The 24,161-nt window shown below is 32.8% G+C and overlaps 1 protein-coding gene, 1 long non-coding RNA gene and 1 pseudogene across 2 annotated transcripts in view; 1 reads left to right on the forward strand and 2 right to left on the reverse strand.

The window, feature by feature from the left end:
- The window catches only part of LOC149033233 (uncharacterized), a 281,299-nt gene that overhangs the window by 45,621 nt on the left and 211,517 nt on the right, over window positions 1-24,161 (reverse strand). The gene's annotated exons all lie outside the window — the stretch shown is intronic.
- On the reverse strand, window positions 15,067-15,572 carry LOC149033234 (uncharacterized; annotated as a pseudogene).
- On the forward strand, window positions 16,189-18,879 carry LOC149033235 (uncharacterized). The gene is made up of 2 exons (XM_089170406.1): window positions 16,189-16,398; window positions 18,089-18,879. The coding sequence occupies exon 2, from the start codon at window positions 18,102-18,104 to the stop codon at window positions 18,594-18,596; it is 495 nt and encodes a 164-aa protein (XP_089026532.1). The 5' UTR covers window positions 16,189-16,398; window positions 18,089-18,101; the 3' UTR covers window positions 18,597-18,879.

A 24,161-nucleotide genomic window follows, 5' to 3' on the forward strand; every position in this document is an offset into this window, starting at 1 on the left:
AGAGGAACATCATTTTGGTCTTTAAAAAAAAAAAAATAAAAAAAAGCCAAAGAAACTGTGCACTATTTTTTTTTTGATCGCGAACTCGTTCTAAAGAGGTTTTTCTTGTATGTATTTTTTGTTTTTTCATTTTATTTTGTTTTTATTTCAACGTAACGGAACGAGTCGCTAACGTCGACATTAAAGATCGTCGAAATATTTTCGATTAATCGCGGGCTTGTAGCAACCATTTGCATTCGCCATTATGTAAAATCCCGATCATCGATAAATCGTTCCTGCGTCATCCATCTATTCATTCGCATTTTCTCTCGATAAGTTATCTTCCTCGTGTTCGAATTTAATCCGCGTCCTTTTTTTTCTTTTTTTATTTTAATACGAGAAGAACTCTCTCGACTCTTCTTCTTCCTCTTGGACTTTCACTTATGTGTTGCACAGATGACATGATCCAAATTTTTTTTCGTGCAAATCTGATAAAGTTTAAGCCCCTTTCCTCCTTCCTTCTCCCTCTACTACCGATCATGAATTGAGATGAGATTCGAAGTTAACGTATTTTAATTAGGTCTCTCTCTCTCACTCTTTCTCTTTTTTTCTTATTGGGTTCGATAAAAATGTGTTATAAAATGTGAAGATGAAAAAATAAATTGCAAAGATAAAAATCTGGAGTTGAAAAATTTTTCGAGTGAAATCTTTCAATGACACGCGCGTGGCCTTTTATTTTATTCTGCGTTTAAACAAACAGCTTCGGTGTGTACAATTTTCGATCGATGACGTTTCAATCATGTGCCCAGTCGAATTTTGCCAAGCATACGCCAGTAAGCTTTCGAGTGCTGCGTGGCTGAGTGCTTTCGAAAGTGGTCACTCTAAATGAGGCTCGTGTTTGCGATCGGCTTCAATCAAACTTTGTCCATATGTAAATGATAGAATAGAAAGCCGAACGATTCTTTCTCTCTTTCTCTCTCTCGGCCAGACATTTTGTATAAAGTTCAATATCGAATGAAATTAAAGTCCTATCTGCCGACAATGTTATCGATATGAGAACTTTTGTGAAAGGCGACTAAATCGATCTTTTATTCATTATTATCAATAATACATATTTAAAAAAATATATACATACTGTAGCTTTTACCATCTGATTCTTCTAGTTCCTGGATATTTTGTCAGATACCTGATTGAAATGAATATACAAAAATAATCTCTGATGGGTGTTTTATTCGAGTATTAGAACTTTATTATTTTATTTATTTATACCAGAAAAGAAAAATTTACATAATAATAACATAGTTAATATATAGTAAATCCTACAAGAGGTAAACATAGTTACCTGTACATAGGCTGGTACATACTTAAATAACTAATACTTAAAACTAAAAAAATACAAGTACATAGAAATAACATTAATAAACTTTAGAATAATTGTCAACAGTGATATATCGGTATTTAGTTAAACTATATCACATATTACAGTTTATAATTTACGTTTGATAGTATTAGCGTTATGCATCATGTCTTTGAGATCATTAGGTTTATTAAATGCTTTAATAGCTACAATGTAACTATTTTTACTACTCATTGTTTTTTTTAAATTTAACACTTGAATATTTTTTTGTCTTCTCTTATGTATAATTTTAAAATAAGCGTCTCTCAACTTATCATAGTGATACATTAATGAATTCAAGGTGAAAATTTGAGTTACGTTTAAAGGAATTATACCTTCATAAAATTTATTTTGTAAATTATCTTTAACAGCCTTGTCTGCACTCGTTGAAGCAAATACAGTAGGTTTCTGTAAGCTCCACCCCAGGCAATTATACCATAATTAATTAAAGAATGGAAAAACGCATAATAAATAGTCATTAGATTCTTTGTTTCCATAACTTTTTTAAGTTTAGCAAAAAAAAATTAGGTATTTTGTTTTGTTAATTAAGTACTCTATTTGTTTGTCTCATCTCATATTAAACTTTCAACTCTGTTTATTTGGTTTTGTATTTTTATATCAATCGTCACAGGTACACTGTCACGATGATAACAACCAAAAGTTATATAGAGAGGCTTTTGAATGTTTAAAGTCAATTTATTCAAAGCTAGCCAAACATTTACTTTTTTAGAAATATGTTCATCTTGTCTTGAGCAACAGACCACGTGACATCATCAGAAATGATGACTGTGTCATCGGCCTAAGACATTATAGCTTCCTTTGGCATATCAATCAGTAGGTCATTGACGTACAATATAAACAATAATGTTCCCAATATTGTTTCTTGTGGAACACCAGTTAATATTGTTTTATAAGCACTTGTAACATTTTGTATTTTTATCCTTTGTTGTCTATCCGAAAGATAGCTAGTAAATCATTTCAAATCTTTTCCTGTAATTCCTCTAATACCTCTCCAGTTTTTGAAGCAATATTTCATGATTGACAATGTCAAAAGCCTTGGCCAAATCAAGAAAAGTTGCTATTATAGGTTTGCTTTGGTCTAGCTTGTTATAAATTATATTGACAATATTGTACAGAGCATTCGTTGTACCTCGATTTTTTACAAAACCATACTGTTGATCTGAAATAATTTCAAATTTATTAAAAAATTTATATAACCTGTCATAAACTATTTTTTCAAAAATTTTTGCTATATTTTGTATTATGTTTTCGATTATTCGTTTTTTAGTACGAAATCATAAATAAATATATAAAACAATTACTAACTATTTTTAATGAGTTATTTATATTTAAGTATAAAAATGTAGATAAATGAATATTGTCAGATAATGGAAAATTATTTTTCGAGTTAACGACAATATTTAATATTCTTATCTCGAAATAGAACTAAGCATTTGAGTATTCGAAATACCAGATTGTCAGTATAGTTGTTATAAGACATTACAAAAATAATTTCAAATAAAATTGAAGAAAATTAGAACAATTTTTATCACTTCATCGTACTCATCGTTACTTCACACTGTTAAAAAATATCTAGTTAATAAATTATATTTCCTTAACTGTTAACAACCGTTCCTCTAGATACGCATGAGTACACACACACTCGTATACATACATACACACATTCGAATTTCTTCGAGCTTACGATCGCGTTCACTTTGAAGTAGTAACACGCGTGCCGCGTTTTAAAAAAGGGTGGGAACGTGGTGCGATTTAAATTCAGCCCCCGATAAAACACGACACGACACGTAATAGTATGGTGAACGTTGAGAAAAAGAAAAGAGAAAAAAATAGAAAGAAAAAAAAATAAAAATGAAAAGAAAACGGGAAGACAGAGAAAGAGAGATTTGGTGCTTATTACGAACTGCCGAAGAAAAAGAAGGGCATACGTTGGTCAAAAAAAAGTCGTAGGTTTAATTTAAAGCCAGTTTACGGTCAGCCGACACGAAAAGCTACCGAGAACGTACGCGTACGTACCTCAACGGAAATGAGATTTTTATTCCGTACGGTAAGTTAACTCCTCTCTTCCCAACTTTTCTGACATCATACCACTCTCTCGATACCTCTCTCTTTCTCTCTCTCCTTTTATTTATGTTTCACTCCTTCTCACGTGCACCTTTTTAACTCGAGGCGATTTTATACGAGGTATTAAGCGCAAATTTCAATATTATTTTTACGCTCTCCTTCTTTGTTTCTTTCTTTTTCTTACGTATGCACATATATCGATTTCCTTTTTCTGTATTATTTTCATTTATATACTTCTTTCTTCTTTATTTAATCACTGGGAATAATGGTTAACGATTCTATAGTATTTATATGGCTTATTGTTCACGGCTTCTGTTAATTATCTTGAGAGGGAAGTTTGCTTTCTACGATTTTTTATTTAATTACCTGGAAATTCATATATATTCGCGATACTTACCGACTGGTATAAAATTGTTGATAAACATTGGAATAGTTTCATTGTTGTTAACACTTTAAATTGGATCGATATAATAGCCATAAACAAAAGAAAATTTTGCGATTGAAACTAAATGAATCGATAAGTTGAATGGAATAAAACAAAAATATATGTCGCGATATATTAAATTTTGATTTATTATTATTTTTTTTGTTTAATTATTTCTATTATCATGAATAAAAAATCATTAAGATTTTTTGGTTTTTAATTAATGATGACGGTATGGGAATACTTAATGTCTTGGTATATATTTATCGTAAATCTTGCTAGTTAATGGCTCGTAAAGATCGTAGTAGAAGTTAAAGCAGACCGCGAAGTCGGAGTCATCATCGACGCGAATAATAATTACGAGTAATAGTCGGGGTTGAGCGTAAATCAAGTCCTCGGTATTTTTTCGAGGCAGATCTTCGAGGAGAACACTCATCCTCCGGGAAGATCGTGATTTCTCTTTCTCTCCCTCTCTCTCTCTCTCTCTCTCTGTTTATTCCTAGAGAAAAATAAGTATAAATATACAGGTAGATGTTTGCGTATTTACTTGGAAAGAAAGAGAGAGAAAGAGAGAGTGAGAGAGAAGTGTTAATAGTAAAATTCTTGTGGGAAGAAACGAGATTCGTGGTTTTTATCATTTCGTGGAAGTTTATTTGACGTTGGAGAAACGAGATTATTGTGAATTTTCGAAAAGGGATATTTAAAGGATAATATTATAAAGGAGAGATTTTAACAGGACGTTTATAGAACGCAAGAAACATTAAAATGATCCCCTATCCTTCCTAATGATTACATTTTAATAAGACCTCCAACGTGTACATACTACATAGAATAATCATATTAAATCATTTCGTTTGACGTCTTACGGTCGTTTCAATCACGGTTTATGAACTTTCCATCCATTTCTCTCTCTCTTAATTTCTCGAAATATTCCTCTTTATTCATAGAATCACTGGAAATTTAATTCAGATCAAATTTCCCGTAACAGAATCTAAAGAAAACTCATTTCTTAAAGTGGAAACATTTAGATCGTTAAAATGAATGTAACGAAAGATTGAGAAAAATTATTTTTATTTATTGAAATAGTATAAGAGATATTTTAATTTTATTATAATATTTATTGGATCAATATTTAAAATAATTGATTAGAAGTTACATTGTTAAATTGGTTAATAAATTTTTAGTATTTTCAATAGATGTTTAAAATTTGTAATAAATGAACACAACTCTTTCTCATTTATAAAAATTAATCGCTCTTTTAAGAAATTAAAAAATAATTATTTATACTAACAAAATTATTCATATATACCAACCACTTGTTGCAAATTTTTATTTGCACTAAACAAAATGTAAAAAAATAAATTTAAAAAATATCATCCAAATAAATAGAAGTATTATAATCTTCATGATTCCTCGTAGAATCAAAGTACAAAAGAGATGATCGAAGTATCAAAGATGTTCATGAAGAATATCTTGTTATTATAGTGGTTTGAAAGAAATGGAGATGATCAAGGAGTTGGGGTGGGGGGGGGGGTTGATTGAACTAGGAAATTTTAATTATAATAGGACGTAGAAAATGTAACATTTATATACTCCGCAAAATATCGTAGTATTTTCATCGGTAATTCTCTAAAGCTCTGAGCATATTCTTCGCTTTGGAAGAAGATTATTATTACGGGCGAGTTGGAAAGAGAGTAACTCGCGTTACGTGACTCGGTAACATTTATTGCTAATTATTTTTCTCTCTTTACGAGTCAGCCTTTTGCACTTTCCATCTACATTCACGTAATCAAGCGTGACAGTAATAAAAGTTACGCAGTAGTCAGGTTAGTAGCACTCTGCTTTCTTTATCTCTCTTTCTATTTCTATCTTTTTCTCTCCTTTTTAAGTCTTCTTCTATTCGCAGGGTGAGTTACCAACGAGCCAACTAGTTTCTGAAACTACCCTTATATTATGGAAGCATCGTAAAATTTCTCTCTTTCTTTTTTTCTCTTTCATTCAGACGATGATACCGAAGTCGTGTCGCACCTTGTGCATTATTTTTTATATTTCAACTCTAATCTTTTATATTTCTCCATTTTTTTATTTTAGTCAAAATCTTGTTATTTCAAGGATAGCAAAATATAAAAGCACTGACTTTCAACTATAACTATAATTACTCGTATAATATTAAATAATATATACCATATTACATGGGTTTCATTCATTAGTTTGTTGTTGATTGCTATATTGTAATATTAATATAGCATACTTAATCAACTTACGTATATTAAATTTAATTTACATATATTCTAAGTTGAAACAAATCACACAAAATAAAAAATTTTTATTAAGATCGATTCAGTAGTTTCGAAGTGCAATAGATAAATAGTTTTTCTTTAATAATTAAAAATTATTTGATCGTTTATTTTCAATCGTTAAATGTTCAGAAATTTTTTAGTTATGCTTAAATTTCTGCATTTCCATAGTATATTTTGTTTAATAATTAAAAATGATACAATTTATATATTATACAGTGCTTTTTTAATCAGAGTAGATAATCTAAATATTTCTCTCTTGTTATTTAATAAAATATTTCTGAATAATATAACGCGATTTTTTAAAAAAAAGAAAAAAATTAGAAATTGTGCGTAGAAGAAAAAGCGAAATTAGCTCGATTATTAGATCGATTTTTTCTCCTCGATGGTACTCCCAAGAGAATTGAGAGAACAAATCCCAACGCAAAGATCCCGTACAATCCTATTCTTTTAACTCTCTAAGAAATGTTTTCTCGATCATTATTCCGTTTTTCTGTCACATGTTCGATCAATGATACTTACATTTGTTGATTTGAGGACGTGTCTCGTAAAATTAAACGATGCTAGCGTACGAACAACAATTGCTTTTTACACGTGTAAACAAAATTTTCTTTTAATTACGAAATAATTTAATAATTATCATATATTCATAAGAGATAAAGAGATAGAGAGAGAGTATGGAGTTTACAAAAGTACTTTAGATATAATTAAGTTACACCGTTTAATTGTATTACGCGAAACGCTATAGTAATAATTAAAAAAATAAATTTAATGACTGAATCAAAACAATCAATTTTAATCTTCTATTTTAGAAACCATTAAAATATAGGTAAAAATAAAAATAAAATTTGAAGGTATATTGAAAATCCTTGATTAAAAAAACAAACAATTTTTATTATTCCTATATGTATTAAAATGTTCGTGAACATCCTAAAGTGTAATCGAGCTAGCTCGAAATAATAACGGTTGATGTTAAAATCGTAATACTAATGTCCAATCGTAATACTAATAATAATAATAATCATTACAAAAATAAATTAAATGAGCGAACGAAAACGAGATACCGGAAAAGTGCCCTATCTTTTCCAGTCATTAAAAATAATTTCTGAAAAAAAAGAATAAAAATTTGAAGAGAGACATTAGAAAAAAAAGATATTCTGTATTCGTGTATGTGCATACTTAAAATGTGTATCCCAGAACATCCTAATGAACAATTAGGAGTGAGTGAAATGATAGAAATCGGTATAATGCCCAGTTAGTCTATGTACTCGTCTAGTAGCAAACTCATAGAATCGTTGAGGCTTGGCGAACGTTTATCGAGCATCGGGACGGTGGCATGGAAGTTTTGCATGGTTGCCGCTACCGGCGCCATAACGACGTCGTTATCGTCGCTACCGATCGTCGATCGCTGTGGTCTACGAGATATAACGCATTCTGATTTCCCGCCGATAAAGCAAATGACAGTAAAACTGGTATCCAAGCATAATCGCTGTTGCGCGAACGCGCAACTTATCCTACTCTACTAGTTTCATCTAATTGTACGCCTGTGTGTGTGTGTATGCACGCGTATGTTTTGCGTTTGTGCGTTTTTATCTATATGCTTATCTCCATGTATTTGTATACTTTGCTAGACGCCAAGCATAGACAACTTGGAATTCGTTTCGCGATTCGTTCTGTTACTAATTCTCTCGAGTATATACCATTCCTTCGATTTATTACACGATTAGTTCTACATACGAAACTCTTTGATGTCTTAGACAAGAATTTTAATATATCTCCCCTTAATTACTCCTTATCTAATGCGAAACGTTAATATACGTGGAACGATTGCACGTTAATTCGTTAAATATTGTTTGGATAAATTATTTTGAATCATTTAGCAAATTAATTATTATTGATTTAAGTGTATAATGAAATATTTGTTTTATTTTTAATTTTTAGTACTTGAATAAGTTCTGGTAATTAATTAAGAAGATAGGATTATCATTGTTCCGTTAAATGGGGGCTTTTTGTTTGAAGTCCCTGTAAGCACAAATATGGGAGATATTCAAATGAAGATACGAAAGTAAATACGCAGATGTTTAAGTTAAGTCATTGACCCATATAATTTCTTTAAAGAACCATTGACACATTGACCTACATAAATTTCTTTAGTGCACGTGCCCTCTCAACTGGGAGACCTATGTAACATTTTTTTCGCTAGTAGTATTTTAGTATTATACTAATAAGCTTACTACAGACATAATAACATAAATATGGAAGAATTATGAACGATCATATTTTATCTTCTTACTTAAGTTATTTTATACCTGTGTAATTAAATGAGCCTATATTTTGAAAGTGGTGTAAATCCAATTTTGGGAAAAAGTGATTTAGGACTGATTTCTACAAAGAAATGTTTGTATAATGTTTGTATCTTAAAAAGGCTATTTGAATTTATTAACATTTACAAATATTTTTAAATCTATTCAAAACTATTTAAATATCTCAAAATAAGAATAAATGAATTTAGATAATTTTTAAAATCAACGGCGCTTGCGTATACAGGACATAATCGACAAATAAAACTAATCAAACGAAGTTAGTATTATATTTTTATAAGAAAAGAAAAAAAGAAACAAGCAAAGTGTAGTATTTCATTCGTTCTTATTCGAGAAAGGGGTATCGTCCAGCTCGGAGAACTTATCGTAAGAAGTTTTGACAGTTATTCGGCATAACTTAAACCGAAAGATGGAACGTGCGTATTTACATGTCATTAAACTCTCCTCACTCCCTTTCTCTCTCTTTATTTTTGTATTTTTTTCTCCTTCTTCTTTTCTTTTTTTTTTTTCATTTCCATCGGTGTTTCATAATCCCAGTTATTTCTGTCGGGATAAATCGTGGGAACGAAAGTTTCGTCGATCGACCGTGGCCTGGCTATAAAAGTGGGCCCCGATGGAAACCTCGCGTTCATGGTATCTAATACTTATGGTTACCTGCTAGCTAGAGAACCGGAAGTAAGCTTCTAGGATATTTAAGAGCTCGTTTCGATACACACGAATAACTTTAAGCTATCCTATTCGTGTGTGTGTGTGTGATTTATCTTTACAATTTTTTCCTTCTCTTTCTTTTAAACATTTTTTTTGTTCGTTTATTTCATTTGCTCACCCTCGCATCAGAAGGAACCCTTTGCTTTAACGTTAACTTCTTAACGTCTCTCTGGTTTTCTCTCTCTCCGAAAGAGAAGAAAGGAGGTGGAGCAGTGCTCGTACGAAATCGCCCGAAGGCTCAAATTCCGTGGGAAGGGAACGCTCTGAAGAACGCGACGAATTTGACTCTTAATAACTTCGACAGGGAGATATCGATCCCAGCCAAAGATAATAATGTTTAAGATCGAAGGTTAATTGTGAATCTTGAGGTTCGAACGGACCTTCTTATTTTCCTCTTATTCGTTTTTTCTTTCATACAACTTTTACATAAATAATTCTTACCCACAATATACGCGTTTACGTGTAAATTTGTGTACGCATGTATTTCGGCATATTTATGTTCTCGTAGGTAAGTTCGTATGTATTTAGGATTATGTGTAAGGTTTATGCAAATAAAAAATTGGTATTATAAGTATTTACGTACATATGTATGCATGTATGTATGCATGTATGTATGTACGTACGTGTAAATTTATGTACGACTGTATATCTATATATATATATATATATATATATATGTTTATGAGTATATTTATGTAAATGTAGGTGTGTATGTGCGTGTAAGGGGATATGTGTAAGGTGTGTTAAAAAAATGTGTATCGTTCGAGATCGGATGAAAAATTGTTCACAGATTGCAAACGTTGTATTCGCCGAGCCATTGATCAATGCACGTTCTCGCGCGTAAACGGTGTTAATACGAGGCATTAAATAACGCGGCATATTGAATACACTTATGAATACGCCCTGGCATCGATTGGGCCCATCCTAGCCGGATTTACATTAATTACAAAGCGGCGGTTATTCTCTTCTCGTTCGATCATACTCCCTTTGTCTCTCTCTCTCTCTCTCTCTCTCTCTCTCTCTCTCATTTTCATTTTTCCTCTCTGTCCCTTTCTTGCTCGATAATAATCAATGATTGGTTGCACATAATTTCATTGGGTTAGAGTATTAATGAAACATGATTTGTCTTTGCTCGTTAACTTTAACACTAGGACTACCAAAGTACTCTAAATGACAGGTTTTACTAATTTTATTTATAAGTTACTAGTTAAATTTATGTCTTCGTTTTTGTGGGGTTCAGACAGAGAAAAATATAACTGACTGATGATAATAATATAGCTTATTAAATTATGATGATGTTGAGAGGTATTTACAAAAGGCTTACAAAAAAGTGGCGTGGTTACAAAAATACAGAATACAAAAGAAGTTATGTATATAAGATGGACTGACTGACTAATAAACTGATAAACTGACCGAAAAAAATACGCAGACGAATATAACAGATTGAAAATATAATTATTGAACTGAGAACTAAGGATTAAGGAACCGATGCAGGCAAACAGATATACATACTGATACAAGTTAAGAACTGATAGATTAAGGCAGTGCTGTCAGATCGTGGGTAAATCTTACCCTCTCCCTGTGCCACTGGGATTGCACACAATGAAAGTTTTCCATGTCCGTGTGTTTGGGATTTCGAGGAAAGCCGAGTGTAACCGAAGTTGGCGGTTGGCCACGAAGTGGCACATTATGAAAGCGACTCGTGTCCATGTGTTCGGACGACACGAGTCGCTTTCATAGTGTGCCACTCCGGCGTGCCCGCCAACTTCGGTTACACTCGGCTTTCCTCGAAATCCCAAACACACGGACATGGAAAACTTTCATTGTGTGCAATCCCAGTGGCACAGGGAGAGGGTAAGATTTACCCACGATCTGACAGCACTGGATTAAGGAACTCTAAGACTAAAGACTCTCACATATTTATATCATAAATAAGTGACATTCCTTTGGAGAGGGAAGGAGATTTTGAATACTATCGACCAATAGCAGAAGGATCCACCCCCCATAACAGCTTTTGTTTTTGATAAAGATCGTAGTGAAATCATGCATAAAGGAACTTCGTTTTTTTTTAAACAACGGAATATCGTTTCCTCCCAATCTCGAGTGGATCAATAGCGTATACAAATAGGAAATAAAATAAATGAAAGACTAAATATTAATCTTATCGTCTAAGATAGCGTTTTTAAACAAGAAATAAAATAAAGAAAAAACTACATATTAATTTTATCGCCTATATTTTTAAGATATTTTTTATATCTTTTATTTCAATATTTAAAGAGTTTTATATCTTTTTCCATTTGTTTTCTCATCTACCTCTTTTTTTTTTTAATTTTCATACTTACCTATACTCATTGTCAGATATATCTCAAAAATAATCATTTTTACTGGTTTAATAATAATAGGTGGAATTAATTTCAATATCTTTGACGTTTATATCAAAATGATAAATGAAAGAAAAAATAAATTATCAATAAACGTAATGCTCGTAAATAATTATATACATGTGTATAATACACAAATCTATGTAGTGCAGTACTGAATATGGATCGATGTGTGACGACGGGACGATCTGGTCTTGCTCGTTCGCAAGCGTTCATATACAAGCATCACCGGTAGGTACTACTCATTGTATAAAGCCTCTTCTGTTGGAAACACGTGTCACTAATAAACGTCATCCCGGCATGCGCGTTGAGATTGATTCTATTAATACGAGTAATTACCGAGTGTATTTGGCGCCGCATGCATAATGTTATTTTGAAGCTTCTCTCCTACTCTTCCAATCTATCTCCTCTCTCCCCCTTCCCCCTCTCTCAATCTCATCCCTTCATTATATCTTTTTCTCTCTTACTCACTAAGTGACAATTCCAAAGTTTTATATTTTAAAACCAATTTATTGACACACACATGCAAAGGATGCATATGTGAACAAATTATGAAAGTGGTCTAATGGTAAGTCAAAATTTAAAAAAAATAAGTGTATCATTTATTTCAAACCACATTATTTTAAACTAAATAAATTCAATCTAATTTTCACGATATTGTCACAAATGAATCGTCAAATAGTGTTTGTTATTTCAATATTATATAGAATTAATTTAGTGTTCAAATGTAATTCTTTAAATATCTCGAAAAAAGACAAATATGACTTAGACGATTTTCATAATTATGGGCACATATACATCTTTGATATATAAATTTTTAGACAACTTTGTGCTGTGTTCTAATACTGAATAACGTTCATTAAAATCTAAAATTTGTTTAACAATCTGAGTTACATTCTTCTAAGTTTTGTAACAAAATTTTCAAAAGTATCAAATATATCTTAACTTACGAAGGAAGACAGGAGAAATATGAGGCAGCCGTCATTCATCAGAATGATTGAAAAAATGTTTTACTAGCACAATAATAGACTAAGAGAATAAAATTACTAGAAAATAAAGCCTAAGTATTAAAATTTATCACATGCTTCTTATGATAAAATCATACTTTCTTCTAAAATCTTTTCATTGGATATCGCGTATGTATATTAAATATATTCGTAATTAATAATTACTTTACAGATTATTTTCTCTGGAGTAATTCTTCTAAACATACCTCAAATAAAATGTAATTTATTTAACTACCAGGAATGGAATAAAATAATTAATGTGCTAAACATATTCTAGACTCTTAGGATAAGTATGAAGTCTTAATGATGTTTTAGTATGTACATGTATTGTAGTTAGTTTATTACAAATTTGGGATACATTTAACAATGATTTATTATAATTTTAATCTAATAACCGATATATACATAAATATATTTATTAATTATCTAAATTCTCTTAGTAATTTAATACATTTAATAAGGACATGCGTTTCTATTAGGCTACATTTACATTTGATAATTATTTTTAAGATAATTTCAATAAAAGAATCAATGTAAACGCACACAGAAATAAATTAAAGTCTATCTTTAAAAATACATCAATAAAAAATAGCATTCAATACATTCTCATTCTATGTTTTTTATTTGTAGGAGTTTATTTTATAACATGAATATTTACTTTTTATTTTGGATAATGATCCATACGATTAAATGTATATATAGAGAAAATGAAAACTATGCGAAGGTGGAGGTCAAAGTTAAAAGTGGCAAGCATTTTTTTTTATTATGTTTATATTCCTCGGTGAATTCCAGGAAATTCGTAATTTATGAAGTACACATAGAAAAACATTCCGGAATGATAGGCTATGTTGAACAAGAGAGGACAGGTGACTTAATATATGTATACATTTTATTTTGATTTTGAACGTTGTAGAGACATGACGTTTTCGCACTTCGTGTAAGAATTAATTCCTGAATAATTAAATAATAAATTAAATAATACTTTATTACAAAATTGGTTATCTAATTAAATTTTATTTGATTTACAGATTTATGCAGTCATTGCCGATGGTGTAAATATCTTGAAATTTGATAAGAAGATTTTTAATTAGAATTAGAGAATCTTATATTTGTCTATAGTTTCAGAAAGATTTTTACTATAGTATTCTTCTTATGATTTTAGGGAAAAACGTTTACTATTACCCCATTTTTTCTGTGGTTTCAGAAAAACCATTGAAATATACCAATCGATATTAGAACATATTATATAATTATATGCAATTATTTCTTTCGTTTTTTCTATAATTTTAGGAATTTATTCGTTCATTTCCAAATGGATTTGGGACACAGCAATTTATCGTGGTGAGAACCAGTAATAGATATTGCTTACGGTGTCCGTAGAATTTATATGCACTGTCGGACCAATGGATGAAGTTCGATCTATTAGAAAATTTTAACTTCTCGTTTTGTTAATTAATTGTAATATGAATGAAATTATTTATTGAATTAATTATTTAATTATGCGTTGCGATTGTTGTTTAATAGTATATTACTCACCTGGGGAGGTAAAGTAAGAAATGTCTCAGAGTACATGTAATTGTTCACCGAGGCGAAGCCGAGGTCAATAAACATGTGCTCTGAGGCTTTCTTATTTACTGCCCATATTGAGTATACATTTTTTCTGCTCGACGTAGGCGGAAAGCGGCAACTTCGTTTTGAACAGCGGGAGAAAAGTTGACGCTTTTCGTCCGGAGGGAAGAAAATTTTATTTATTTGAATTTATTATATTTATTATTGTATTAAATTTACATAAATAATTCAAGACACGTTCAATCGATTCTAATTAATTGTTCAAATGATTATTCTATTCTATTCTTTTCTATAGGTATTAAGGGGTTATAGAATGTTACGAGGCTCAAAAAAGACGTTTTTTTATGAATTTTTTATAGAAACAGTTTTTATTTTTCAATTACAAGTTATGGTAATTCAAAAAGAGCCTTTTTTAAAGAATACAATAGCGCGTCGATCATGTAAAAATATTGATGTGCACCGCTCCTGTAGATGATCTCTTGAAAGACCTCCAAAAAAGGCGCTTGGCGGTAATCTCCATTTCGGCGATTTGGATTATGTGAAATCAAAAAATGTAGTGGATTCTTTCAAAGGATGGATTAATGCAGGTATTAAACGGAAGGAATAATAAAAATTTTGATTTTTGACAAAATGGCGTCTATTTGAAAAAAAATTTTCGTTTTTGTCTGAAATTTTTGCTCTAAATTGTTAAAAAAAAATAGTAAAAATTTTTTTAAATTTTATTCCTTCGATTAATACCTGAGGAATATATCTAAGAAGATTGTGTAAAAATTTGAGACCGATTGGGTAAGCCATCTCTGAGAAAATGAGATCACCGTCTTTGAAAATGCCGTTTTAAGAAAAAAGCGTTTAAAGTTTCAGAAGTAGTTTACACATAGTTAAATTTTTTTTTCTTTAAATTACATGGTATCATTTATTCCAGGACCATAAGAGGAACCTTCTGCAGTATAGGTAGCTTCTAATAAGTCCAGCTGGTGTTGCCGTCGAGCCATTCTTCCTTCTCGCGTGCTCCCATGCGCTCTCGCGTCGAAGATCGTCACACGCTTTGCGTCCTCTTTGTCGACATTAACATGAGCTGCGGTGTCTAATGAAAGTTCTAATGCATTCATAAAGTACAATAATCATTTTGTATCTTCATTAACATTCCAGTTGCAATGAAAGCCGCTATTTCAACAACTTTAGAGCCACATGGAACAATTTGTGGAGTTATTTTTCATATTAACTGATTATAACTCTCATTATTGTTTTGTGTAAATCCACCAACACACCTTTCCAATAATTTAACGTTGCTAAGGTCTTTATAAATTAGATATATAGCTTTAGCAACATCAGCTGGTAAAGTTGGATAATCATGGGTGTAAGAAGATAATGTGTCTGTTGCTAGCGCTTGCTGCCAACTACACCATTAACATGATTTTCACACTTATCACACACTACACGATTGTAAAACCAAGTCCACCGGGAGAAGCATTTTTAAATTTTATTTTTCCGTCACAAGAGTTACATTTCACATAATCACTTATCGCAGCAAATACTTAATATTTAGGAAAACAATATCTTATCTCTGCTGCCTATCGTATTTCATGATATTTTATTTCATAGGTTTATCGCAGGATCTGTTTCACAGAAATTGAATATTATAAAAAATAACAAATATAAAGTTTATTATCTACAAAAGATTTGGTACTGGAAATTTAGTACCACGAAAAATTTGGTACTGAACGCACGACTTTACACTCTGACGTGGCCTTACAAATTCAGCTATATCTCCGAAAATATTTATCGGATTAGCTTCAAATTTTCAGAAAATATACGTAATTATATGTTGTCTCATTCTCGGGATTACAAAACACGTAGTACCGCTGCTTGCGCTGCGATGTTACCACAATTTCAGAGTATCCAGGAAGAAGAAAGGAGCGCCACCGGTGGCTCTCCCTGAACTACGCTCTCGTGTCGTAACGCTCATAACGTTTTTTGTGCTCGATAGCATCACAACATCAGAGTAAAAAAAAAAAAAAAAAGAAAAGAAGAAGAGTGATTGAAAGACAGTGAAAGACAGGAAGAGAAGTGATTAAGAAACGAAGATGTCCAAGAATAAAAGGAAGAGTGAACGAGTGGAAAGAGAAGAGAGAATGTGAAAAAAAAAAAATAAAAAATAAAAGAATTGGAGGAAGCTTTGCGTGGCGTCCAGAATAGCGTGGCGCCATTACAGGTTTCAACACGATCGTCTGGTAAGCTTGGTTTTTTTGTTGTTCTAAAGAATAGCAATGCGCTCACACGAGTGGTGAGACATATTGTACAAAAAAGATGGCAATGCGCTCACACGAGTGGTGAGACATATTGTTCTAACAGTGCCAATGCGTTCACACGAGTGGTGAGACATATTGTGCTAAGACTGAAAAAGCGCCCACATGAGTGGTGGGACATAATAAAAAAAAAAAAGATAATAAAAGAGTGTGGGGACATATTGGTCTACAAAGTTGGCAATGCGTCCACACGAGTGGTGGGACATATTGTTTTATGAGATTGGGTTAGATAGATAGATAGATAGTTAGATTAGATAGAAAGAAATATAAAAGAGGTCCTAGAAAAGTCAAAACCTGATAAATTCTTGTTTGGAGAGGACTTATCTGAAAGAGTTAAGTCTACAAAGTCGATTGTAAAGGTGGACAGGTACCATCAAAGGCAGGAAGGTTAAGGTTCTTTGAAAATAAATGGAGAAAGATCACAAATAATGACTTTGTCGTAAGTTGTATAATGGGTTATCAGATTGAATTTGTTAAACCAGTATATCAAGTAATTGAGCCAAAGGGTTTTATAAATTCCCTGCAAGATATGAAAGACTGCAAGGATACTATTGATAAGTTATTAAGTCTCGGTGCAATTCAACCTTGCGTTGATATAGAGGGCCAATTTGTATCTTCGTACTTTTTAGTAGACAAAACAAATGGTTCGAAGAGATTTATATTAAATTTAAAGAACTTGAATACTTTTATTGAGACAACTCACTTTAAATTAGAGGACATTAAACTAGTATCAAAAATACTTTCTCAGGGAGATTTCTTAGCAAACATAGACTTAGAAGATGCCTATTTCTTAATTCCCATGAATATTTCTAGCAGAAAGTTTTTAAGATTTCGCTTCAATTCTCAGTTATACGAATTTCTCTGTCTGCAATTTGGCTTGGCTACAGCTCCATTCGTCTTTACGAAAGTTTTAAAACCTATCTTAAATTATTTACGTAAACGTGGGTTTTTGTCAGTAGCATACCTGGACGACATATTGTGCATTGGCCCTGATCTACCATCATGCAGTAAGAATATAGCAAGAACAATTAAATTGCTCGAATCTTTGGGGTTTATTATAAATAGGAAGAAGAGTGTTTTGGTCTCTAGCAAAAAGTGTCAATTTTTGGGGTTCTGCATTAACTCAGAACGGTTGACACTTGAGTTACCAGAAATTAAAAGGGTAGAGATCTTGGAACTCACTAGGAAAATGCGAGAGAAAAAAAGAGTGCAAGATTAGAGAATTGGCGAAATTTATTGGCAGTTTAGTAACAGCCTGCCCAGCAATTAAGTACAGCTGGTTATATACCAAAAATTTTGAAAGAGTAAAATACCTGGGTTTGCTAGAAAATGACGATGATTATGAAGGAAAAGTCCAACTAGGTAAAAATCTAGCTCAGGATTTTGCATGGTGGGAAGAACATATTGGTTCTTCGGTAAACACTTTTGGAGCTCACCAATACGAAAGAACAATCTATTCAGACGCGTCGCGGACAGGTTGGGGAGCATCTTGTGACGGAAGCCGATCACATGGGTTTTGGTCCGGCGAAGAAAGAGAATTGCATATTAATTTCTTATAGTTACTGGCAGCTTTTTTAGCGTTAAAAGTTTTTGCTATTGACCTTTCTCTTTGCAGAATTCTCCTGAGAATGGATAATACTACAGCGATTTCCTACGTGAATCGCATGGGTGGTATCCAATACCCACATTTAAATAAACTAGCCAAAACAATCTGGCAATGGTGCGAAGCAAGAAATTTATGGGTCTTTGCTTCGTATATCCCATCTAAGGAGAATACAGAGGCGGACGAGGAATCAAGGTTGACTAATATGTATACTGAGTGGGAACTTGCAGAGTTTGCCTTCCTAAGGATAGTTCAGACGTACGGCAAACCGATAATTGATTTGTTTGCTACAAGAATAAATGCAAAATGTGAGGAATTTTGTTCTTGGTACAAAGATCCAGAAGGATCTCACGTTGACGCATTTACCATAGAATGGAGTGAGAGGTATTTTTACGCCTTCCCTCCCTCTGCGCTGATACCTCGGGTATTACAGAAGATCATAGAGGAAAAAGCAGAAGGCATTGTAGTTATACCATTCTGGACAACTCAACCTTTGTTCCCATCTTTGAATCTCTGTTAATAGCAGAACCAATTGTCTTTAACCCTAATAAACATTTGCTTTTGTCTCCTTGTAGGACTCAACATCATCCACTGTTCCGAAAAATGTCTCTGGTTGCCGGGAAGTTATCCGGACAGCGTTCGCGCAAAGAGGCCTCTCAATTCAGACTTCCGAGATAATGTTGTCGTCCTTGACAGAAAGCACCATAAAACAGTACTCCAAGCCTATCAAGCTGTGGTGGCAATTTTGTAACGAAAGAGGACGAGACCCCTATGAGGTCTCAGAGTCTGAATAGTTAGATTTTTTGTCTGATAGGTTTCAAGCAGGAGCTTCTTATGGCACACTCAATTCAATGAGAGCTGCCATATCTCTGATTGCCAAGACGAGTTTGACTTCTAGTGTACTACTGAATAGATTTTTCAAAGGTGTTTTCAAGCAACGGCCGTTGAAAGCTAAATATGACAGAACGTGGGACCCCAAAATAGTATTGGATTTTCTGGAAAAGTGGAGTCCAGTTGAGTCATTAGAACTACCACAACTAACCAAAAAAGTGGCTACACTGTTAGCCTTGGGAACTGGTCACAGACTGCAGACGTTAGCTGCCATACGATTAAATGACGTAAAAGAAACAAAAACAGGATTAGAAATAGAAATTCGAGATTTAATTAAGACCTCAAAAAAGGGTGTAAAACAACCACTACTGCAAGTACCAACGTTTAAAGAAAAGTCACAGCTTTGCATCGTTAGTCATGTACTAAAGTATATAGAACTGACAAAGGACCTGAGGAAGAATTGTGAAAAATTATTAGTAACTTGGAAGAAACCACACAATGACGCTTCGTCTCAGACAATAAGTAGGTGGATTAAGTCTGTTCTATCTGATAGTGGAGCGAGTAAAGAGTTCACAGCGTATAGCACAAGACACGCGTCAACGTCGTCAGCGTGCAGAAAAGGTCTAGATATTATTGTAATTAAGTCTACAGCAGGGTGGTCAAAATCTTCAGAAGTATTCGCAAGATTTTATAATCGGCCCTTACGAGAGGCAGATACCAATTTGGCTGAAACTGTGTTTTTGGAAAAATAGGGCATGTGACTGGGGAAAATAATAGAATTCGTTCCCTTTTTGATTATATGTACTCTGAACATCTACGTGTTTTGTAATCCCGAGAATGAGACATCACATAATTAAAGGATCAAACGAGCCCGCCGAAGGCGGGCGAAGTTCGATCAGAATTATATAATGTCTCATTCGAGAGGATTACTTCCCACCCTGGTAATACCCCCACCCGGTTGAGAATTTATTATTTTCCCTCGATATTACACTCTAAAGAATATGAGCGTTACGACACGAGGGCGTAGTTCAGGGAGAGCCACCGGTGGCGCTCCTTTCTTCTTCCTGGATACTCTGAAATTGTGGTGACATCGCAGCGCAAGCAGCGGTACTACGTGTTTTGTAATCGCGAGAATGAGACATTATATAATTCTGATAGAACTTCGCCCGCCTTCGGCGGGCTCGTTTGATCCTTAAATTATATGTACATTTCGAAAATGCAAAAAAAAAATCGATTTTTTGAAAATTCTAAACACCTATAACCCCTTAACGCAATTAGTATATTTCTGTAAAAATAATTCTGTAGTGATAAAATTTATTTTTTGAAAAATAATCTTACTTATTACTTTCCATTTATTTTTTGAATCATGGTTGTTTTCATTCATGAAAAATTTTTTAAATGATATGAAACATAATTAATTTTATTTTATATAAATATTTAATTGCAAATTAATCATTGATTAAACGATTCAACGATTCATTGACTCAACCATTCAATGATTCAACGACTCAACGATTTATCAATTTCACAATTAATCTAATTTTAATTAACTTCACGACATCATTCAACCATTAGCGAGGAAGACGAGTGTTTTGGAGCAAAACTTCTAATGCCATTTTTTCATGTTTCGTTTTTTATTTTTATTCGTTACAGCTAGTAATGAGTGAATAAAAAATTTAAAGTCTCTCCAGTGCCCAATTATGCCAAGGATAAAAGGCCCAATATCAGCACGGGTTACTGGTTGTATTCGTAGATGTGTTTCTTGTCCTAAACGAGCATAAACGATAGTGAATAAACATTTGATTTTGCTCGCGAGTGATTCCCAATATATGTGATTTTTATATATAAATATATGTGTGTATTTATTTTAGATTAAGCCAGGATCTTCTTGTTTCATCGGTTTCAATTTATTTAATTAACAGTGCAGTTAATTCATACACTTTATCTTTCTTCTTACTTATTTTCTCGTGTTATTAGTGGTGCAATCGAGTATTAATTTACTCGATTTCGTGCCAAGAAAGCATATAAAAATTGTTTTATATGCATTGCTTCGTAATTAGTTTATTAATCCTGAATTTCAATATATCGATACTTCGATATTATCAATAAATGAATAAGAAGATAAACAAAATTCACAAATGAATAGATTCTAGCAGTTAAGTGTGGCTCAAAGCCCGGTTCATTAATTAGAACAGCCATTTAATGAAAAAAGTCTTCTGAGTAATTGCAAAATAGATTCAGTTTCACTCTCAAGTCTTTAACAACACGTTATCTTGAGACTTAAATAGTTTCATACAAGGTATTTCATCTTGTTCATTTTGCCTTGTTTAACCCTTTTAATACGGCGAAAAATCAGTCTAAGTGCGTCCCATTACAAAGATCAGTTCATTTCTCCTCCAAGCGATTATTAGATAAAATAACTTTTATGCCTAAAAGATTGAAGGACTTTGAGACGCATAAATGTCCTCATAACAGTGCACTATCAACAACAGTAATTTCACGATTGAGTTTTGAATTGATTGAAAAATTTTTCCGACTGGGACAGCATATGTCCTAGCCGGTGCGAAAGGGTTAAGGTATTATTCACCAAATGATTTGTAGATTTCTCAATCCGTTCAGATGAATTTTTATTAAAATGTTTTTCATGTATTTATGTATGCTATGTGGAGTTCTGAAAGAAATAAAATAATAAAAAACCCGAACGGACAGACACTGATGCAGATATAGAATATAATAATAGTTTATTTAATGTGTTAATTATTATGTCGAGCGGTATTTACAAAAAGTGAATTGGTGGAGAGTACAGAGTACGGAAGAGTTACAAAATCAGACTAACTATATGATTAATTGTAGACCAAAAGCTAGCAACCGATTTTGGAAAATTTTTTACAGAGTGAATATTTAACCTGAAAAAGTTTGGAACGGTGTTGGCAAAAGTGTAGCCCGATCGTCAGACAGCTTTCATTAAAATTAAAGGGGGGGGGCCGGCCCCCAAAATTGTTAATTTCGGTAATAAAATAAATGACTAGAAATATGGCTGAAAATTTATGTAGATATCCAGAAACATGAGAGAAAGCACGGGGAAAAATGTCAGACGTGTAAGTTGACGACAAAGGGGTGTCAGAACCTGGAAAAGTTGCGAAAAATTTTGGAAAATTTATATGTGAATTAAATATCTGACAACTTGCGTATGTCTTGTTTATATATAGAGAAAATTATATGCAAAATGTCAGATGAAAACGTGGACGCATTCGTGAGAAATTAGGGTGCAAATTATGAGAGCGCGGACGCGGTGCGGCGCGCCGGCTAAGGGGCGTCTCCAGTTTTCACCCCGTACATGACTCATGTTATTTCTGATGATTTACCTTAATATTTATAGAGATATAAAGAACGTATTATACAAATGTCAGAAGTCAATTAAGAAGAATTCATACATGTATTTAACTTTTATTGCCGGCATCGCCTTGTCTTGAATGTTATCGTTAACGGTTTCTTTTAAGGGGTTACATGGGTTTCATCCGGGTAAAAACGGCGTATTTTCAAGATTTTTTTTTCATATAATATATGAAATATTTGATTCAAATTTTTTATTATCTTAAAGATACATATTTAATAAACATTTTCTGAAATTTAAAAAAAAAAATATTAAAAACTCCGCCATTGTGACGTCATTCCCGGCGAGCCCTCGGAAAAAAGGTGCATTCGCGTTGACAGCAGAACTCCAAGCAGGATCATCTGAAGTGAAAAAAAAAAATACTTGTTTTAGTTAAGGCTTCAAACTAGAAATTGGACGAAGGAAAAAAAACTGAAAATTGGATGTTTGATTTAAAAAAAAAAAAAAAAATAGTTGTAATTGAAAAAAAAATCCTTCGTCCAAGTCCTTGTAAATTGTATCTCGAAGACCTGTTTAAAATTTCATCCAGATCGGTGGAGTAGCCTTCGAGAAATCTTGACAACCGACTTAGAAAACATAGTTTTGAGAAAAACACGTTTAAAGTTTTGAGTGACCATAGAACAGGAAAAAAAATTTTTTTTCTTGACTTACATTGAATCGTCGATTCTTGGGCCATAAAGTAATGAATCTGCTGCATCTGCAATGTCCTCGGCATCCTTTTGTTCCTATCTATGACGAATCCTGGCTTCACGAGTCTCTTTCGCAGATTTTTTCTCGGCGGCGCAGATACGGTTTTCGTCAGCATTTCGGGCATATTCGTGGGAATTTGGGCCAAGTTTTTAGTCTATACAGTGCATGATTAATAATAATGATGATGTTCCTTCATTAAAAATGCAAGCAGCAGTCAATGCAGCAATATCAACGATCTTAGAACCAGCTGGAAGTATTTTTGGAGTAATTTTCCAGATCAACTGGTTGTAACTTTCGTTGCTATTTTGTGTAAAACCACCAACACATCGCTCCAAAAGCTCATCCTTACTCAGATTTTCGTAAATAGGTTTTATTGCAGTCAAAACATCATTTGGTAATGGTGTATAATCGTGTTTGAACGATGAAAGAGTGTTTGTTGCTGATGCTCGTTGCCAGGCACACCAGGAGTCTGAACCTTTTGGACAATTTTCGTGCTGAGGTTTTTTATCCGTTGAGCTGTAGTGATAAAACGTAGCCCAATAGCGTCTTTCATTTTTTCTACTGAGTCACAGTTTCTTCTGATTGCTAAACCATAATAAATAGTTAGTTTATCAATCAATTTACTCATCAGCTTACCTTTACCAGAAAGAGTTTTTTTATTAATTTTTTTGCTATTTACTATTTTTTCCTCAACTGTTTTCTTCACTAATTCCCGTAAACGGGTGCCCATCCTCTTCTGTATATGTCCAACACATTCTTTCTTCTTGACAACACAATCTTCACCGTAAGGTGAGGCTTTGAGAATACCAGAGTATGTTTTGGAATCTCCATCTCCTATATAGTTTATGTACCTCAGGCCATGTTTAACAATAGAACGTTGAAACATTTCAATAACAGAAGATGGTTCCATGTTCTCAGATGCTCCAGTGTGATTAGCGTTACATTCATTTGATTCAATGTGTTGTTCCTTCCACTCTTCATACTCTGCAGTATCTAATTTGTTTTTCCACGACTCACATAATTTACAGTAAGAACTTTTAATAATTACATCCAAGATTTTTCCCGAATAAAATCCGATTAATGAACTCACACCATATAGTGATGCGAAACCATGCTTCTTCCACGTTCCATCACCAGAAACACTCACATCTATCGTATCTTCACCGTCAT

Source organism: Polistes dominula, unplaced genomic scaffold, assembly GCF_049000335.1.
Source record: "Polistes dominula isolate Pdom_NZ unplaced genomic scaffold, Pdom_raw_medaka contig_15, whole genome shotgun sequence".
Classification (NCBI taxonomy): Eukaryota; Metazoa; Arthropoda; class Insecta; order Hymenoptera; family Vespidae; genus Polistes; species Polistes dominula.

Bases quoted from the DNA above. Each gene is read 5' to 3' on its own strand.
- LOC149033235 (XM_089170406.1), top strand. From the start codon at position 18,102: ATGGATAATACTACAGCGATTTCCTACGTGAATCGCATGGGTGGTATC.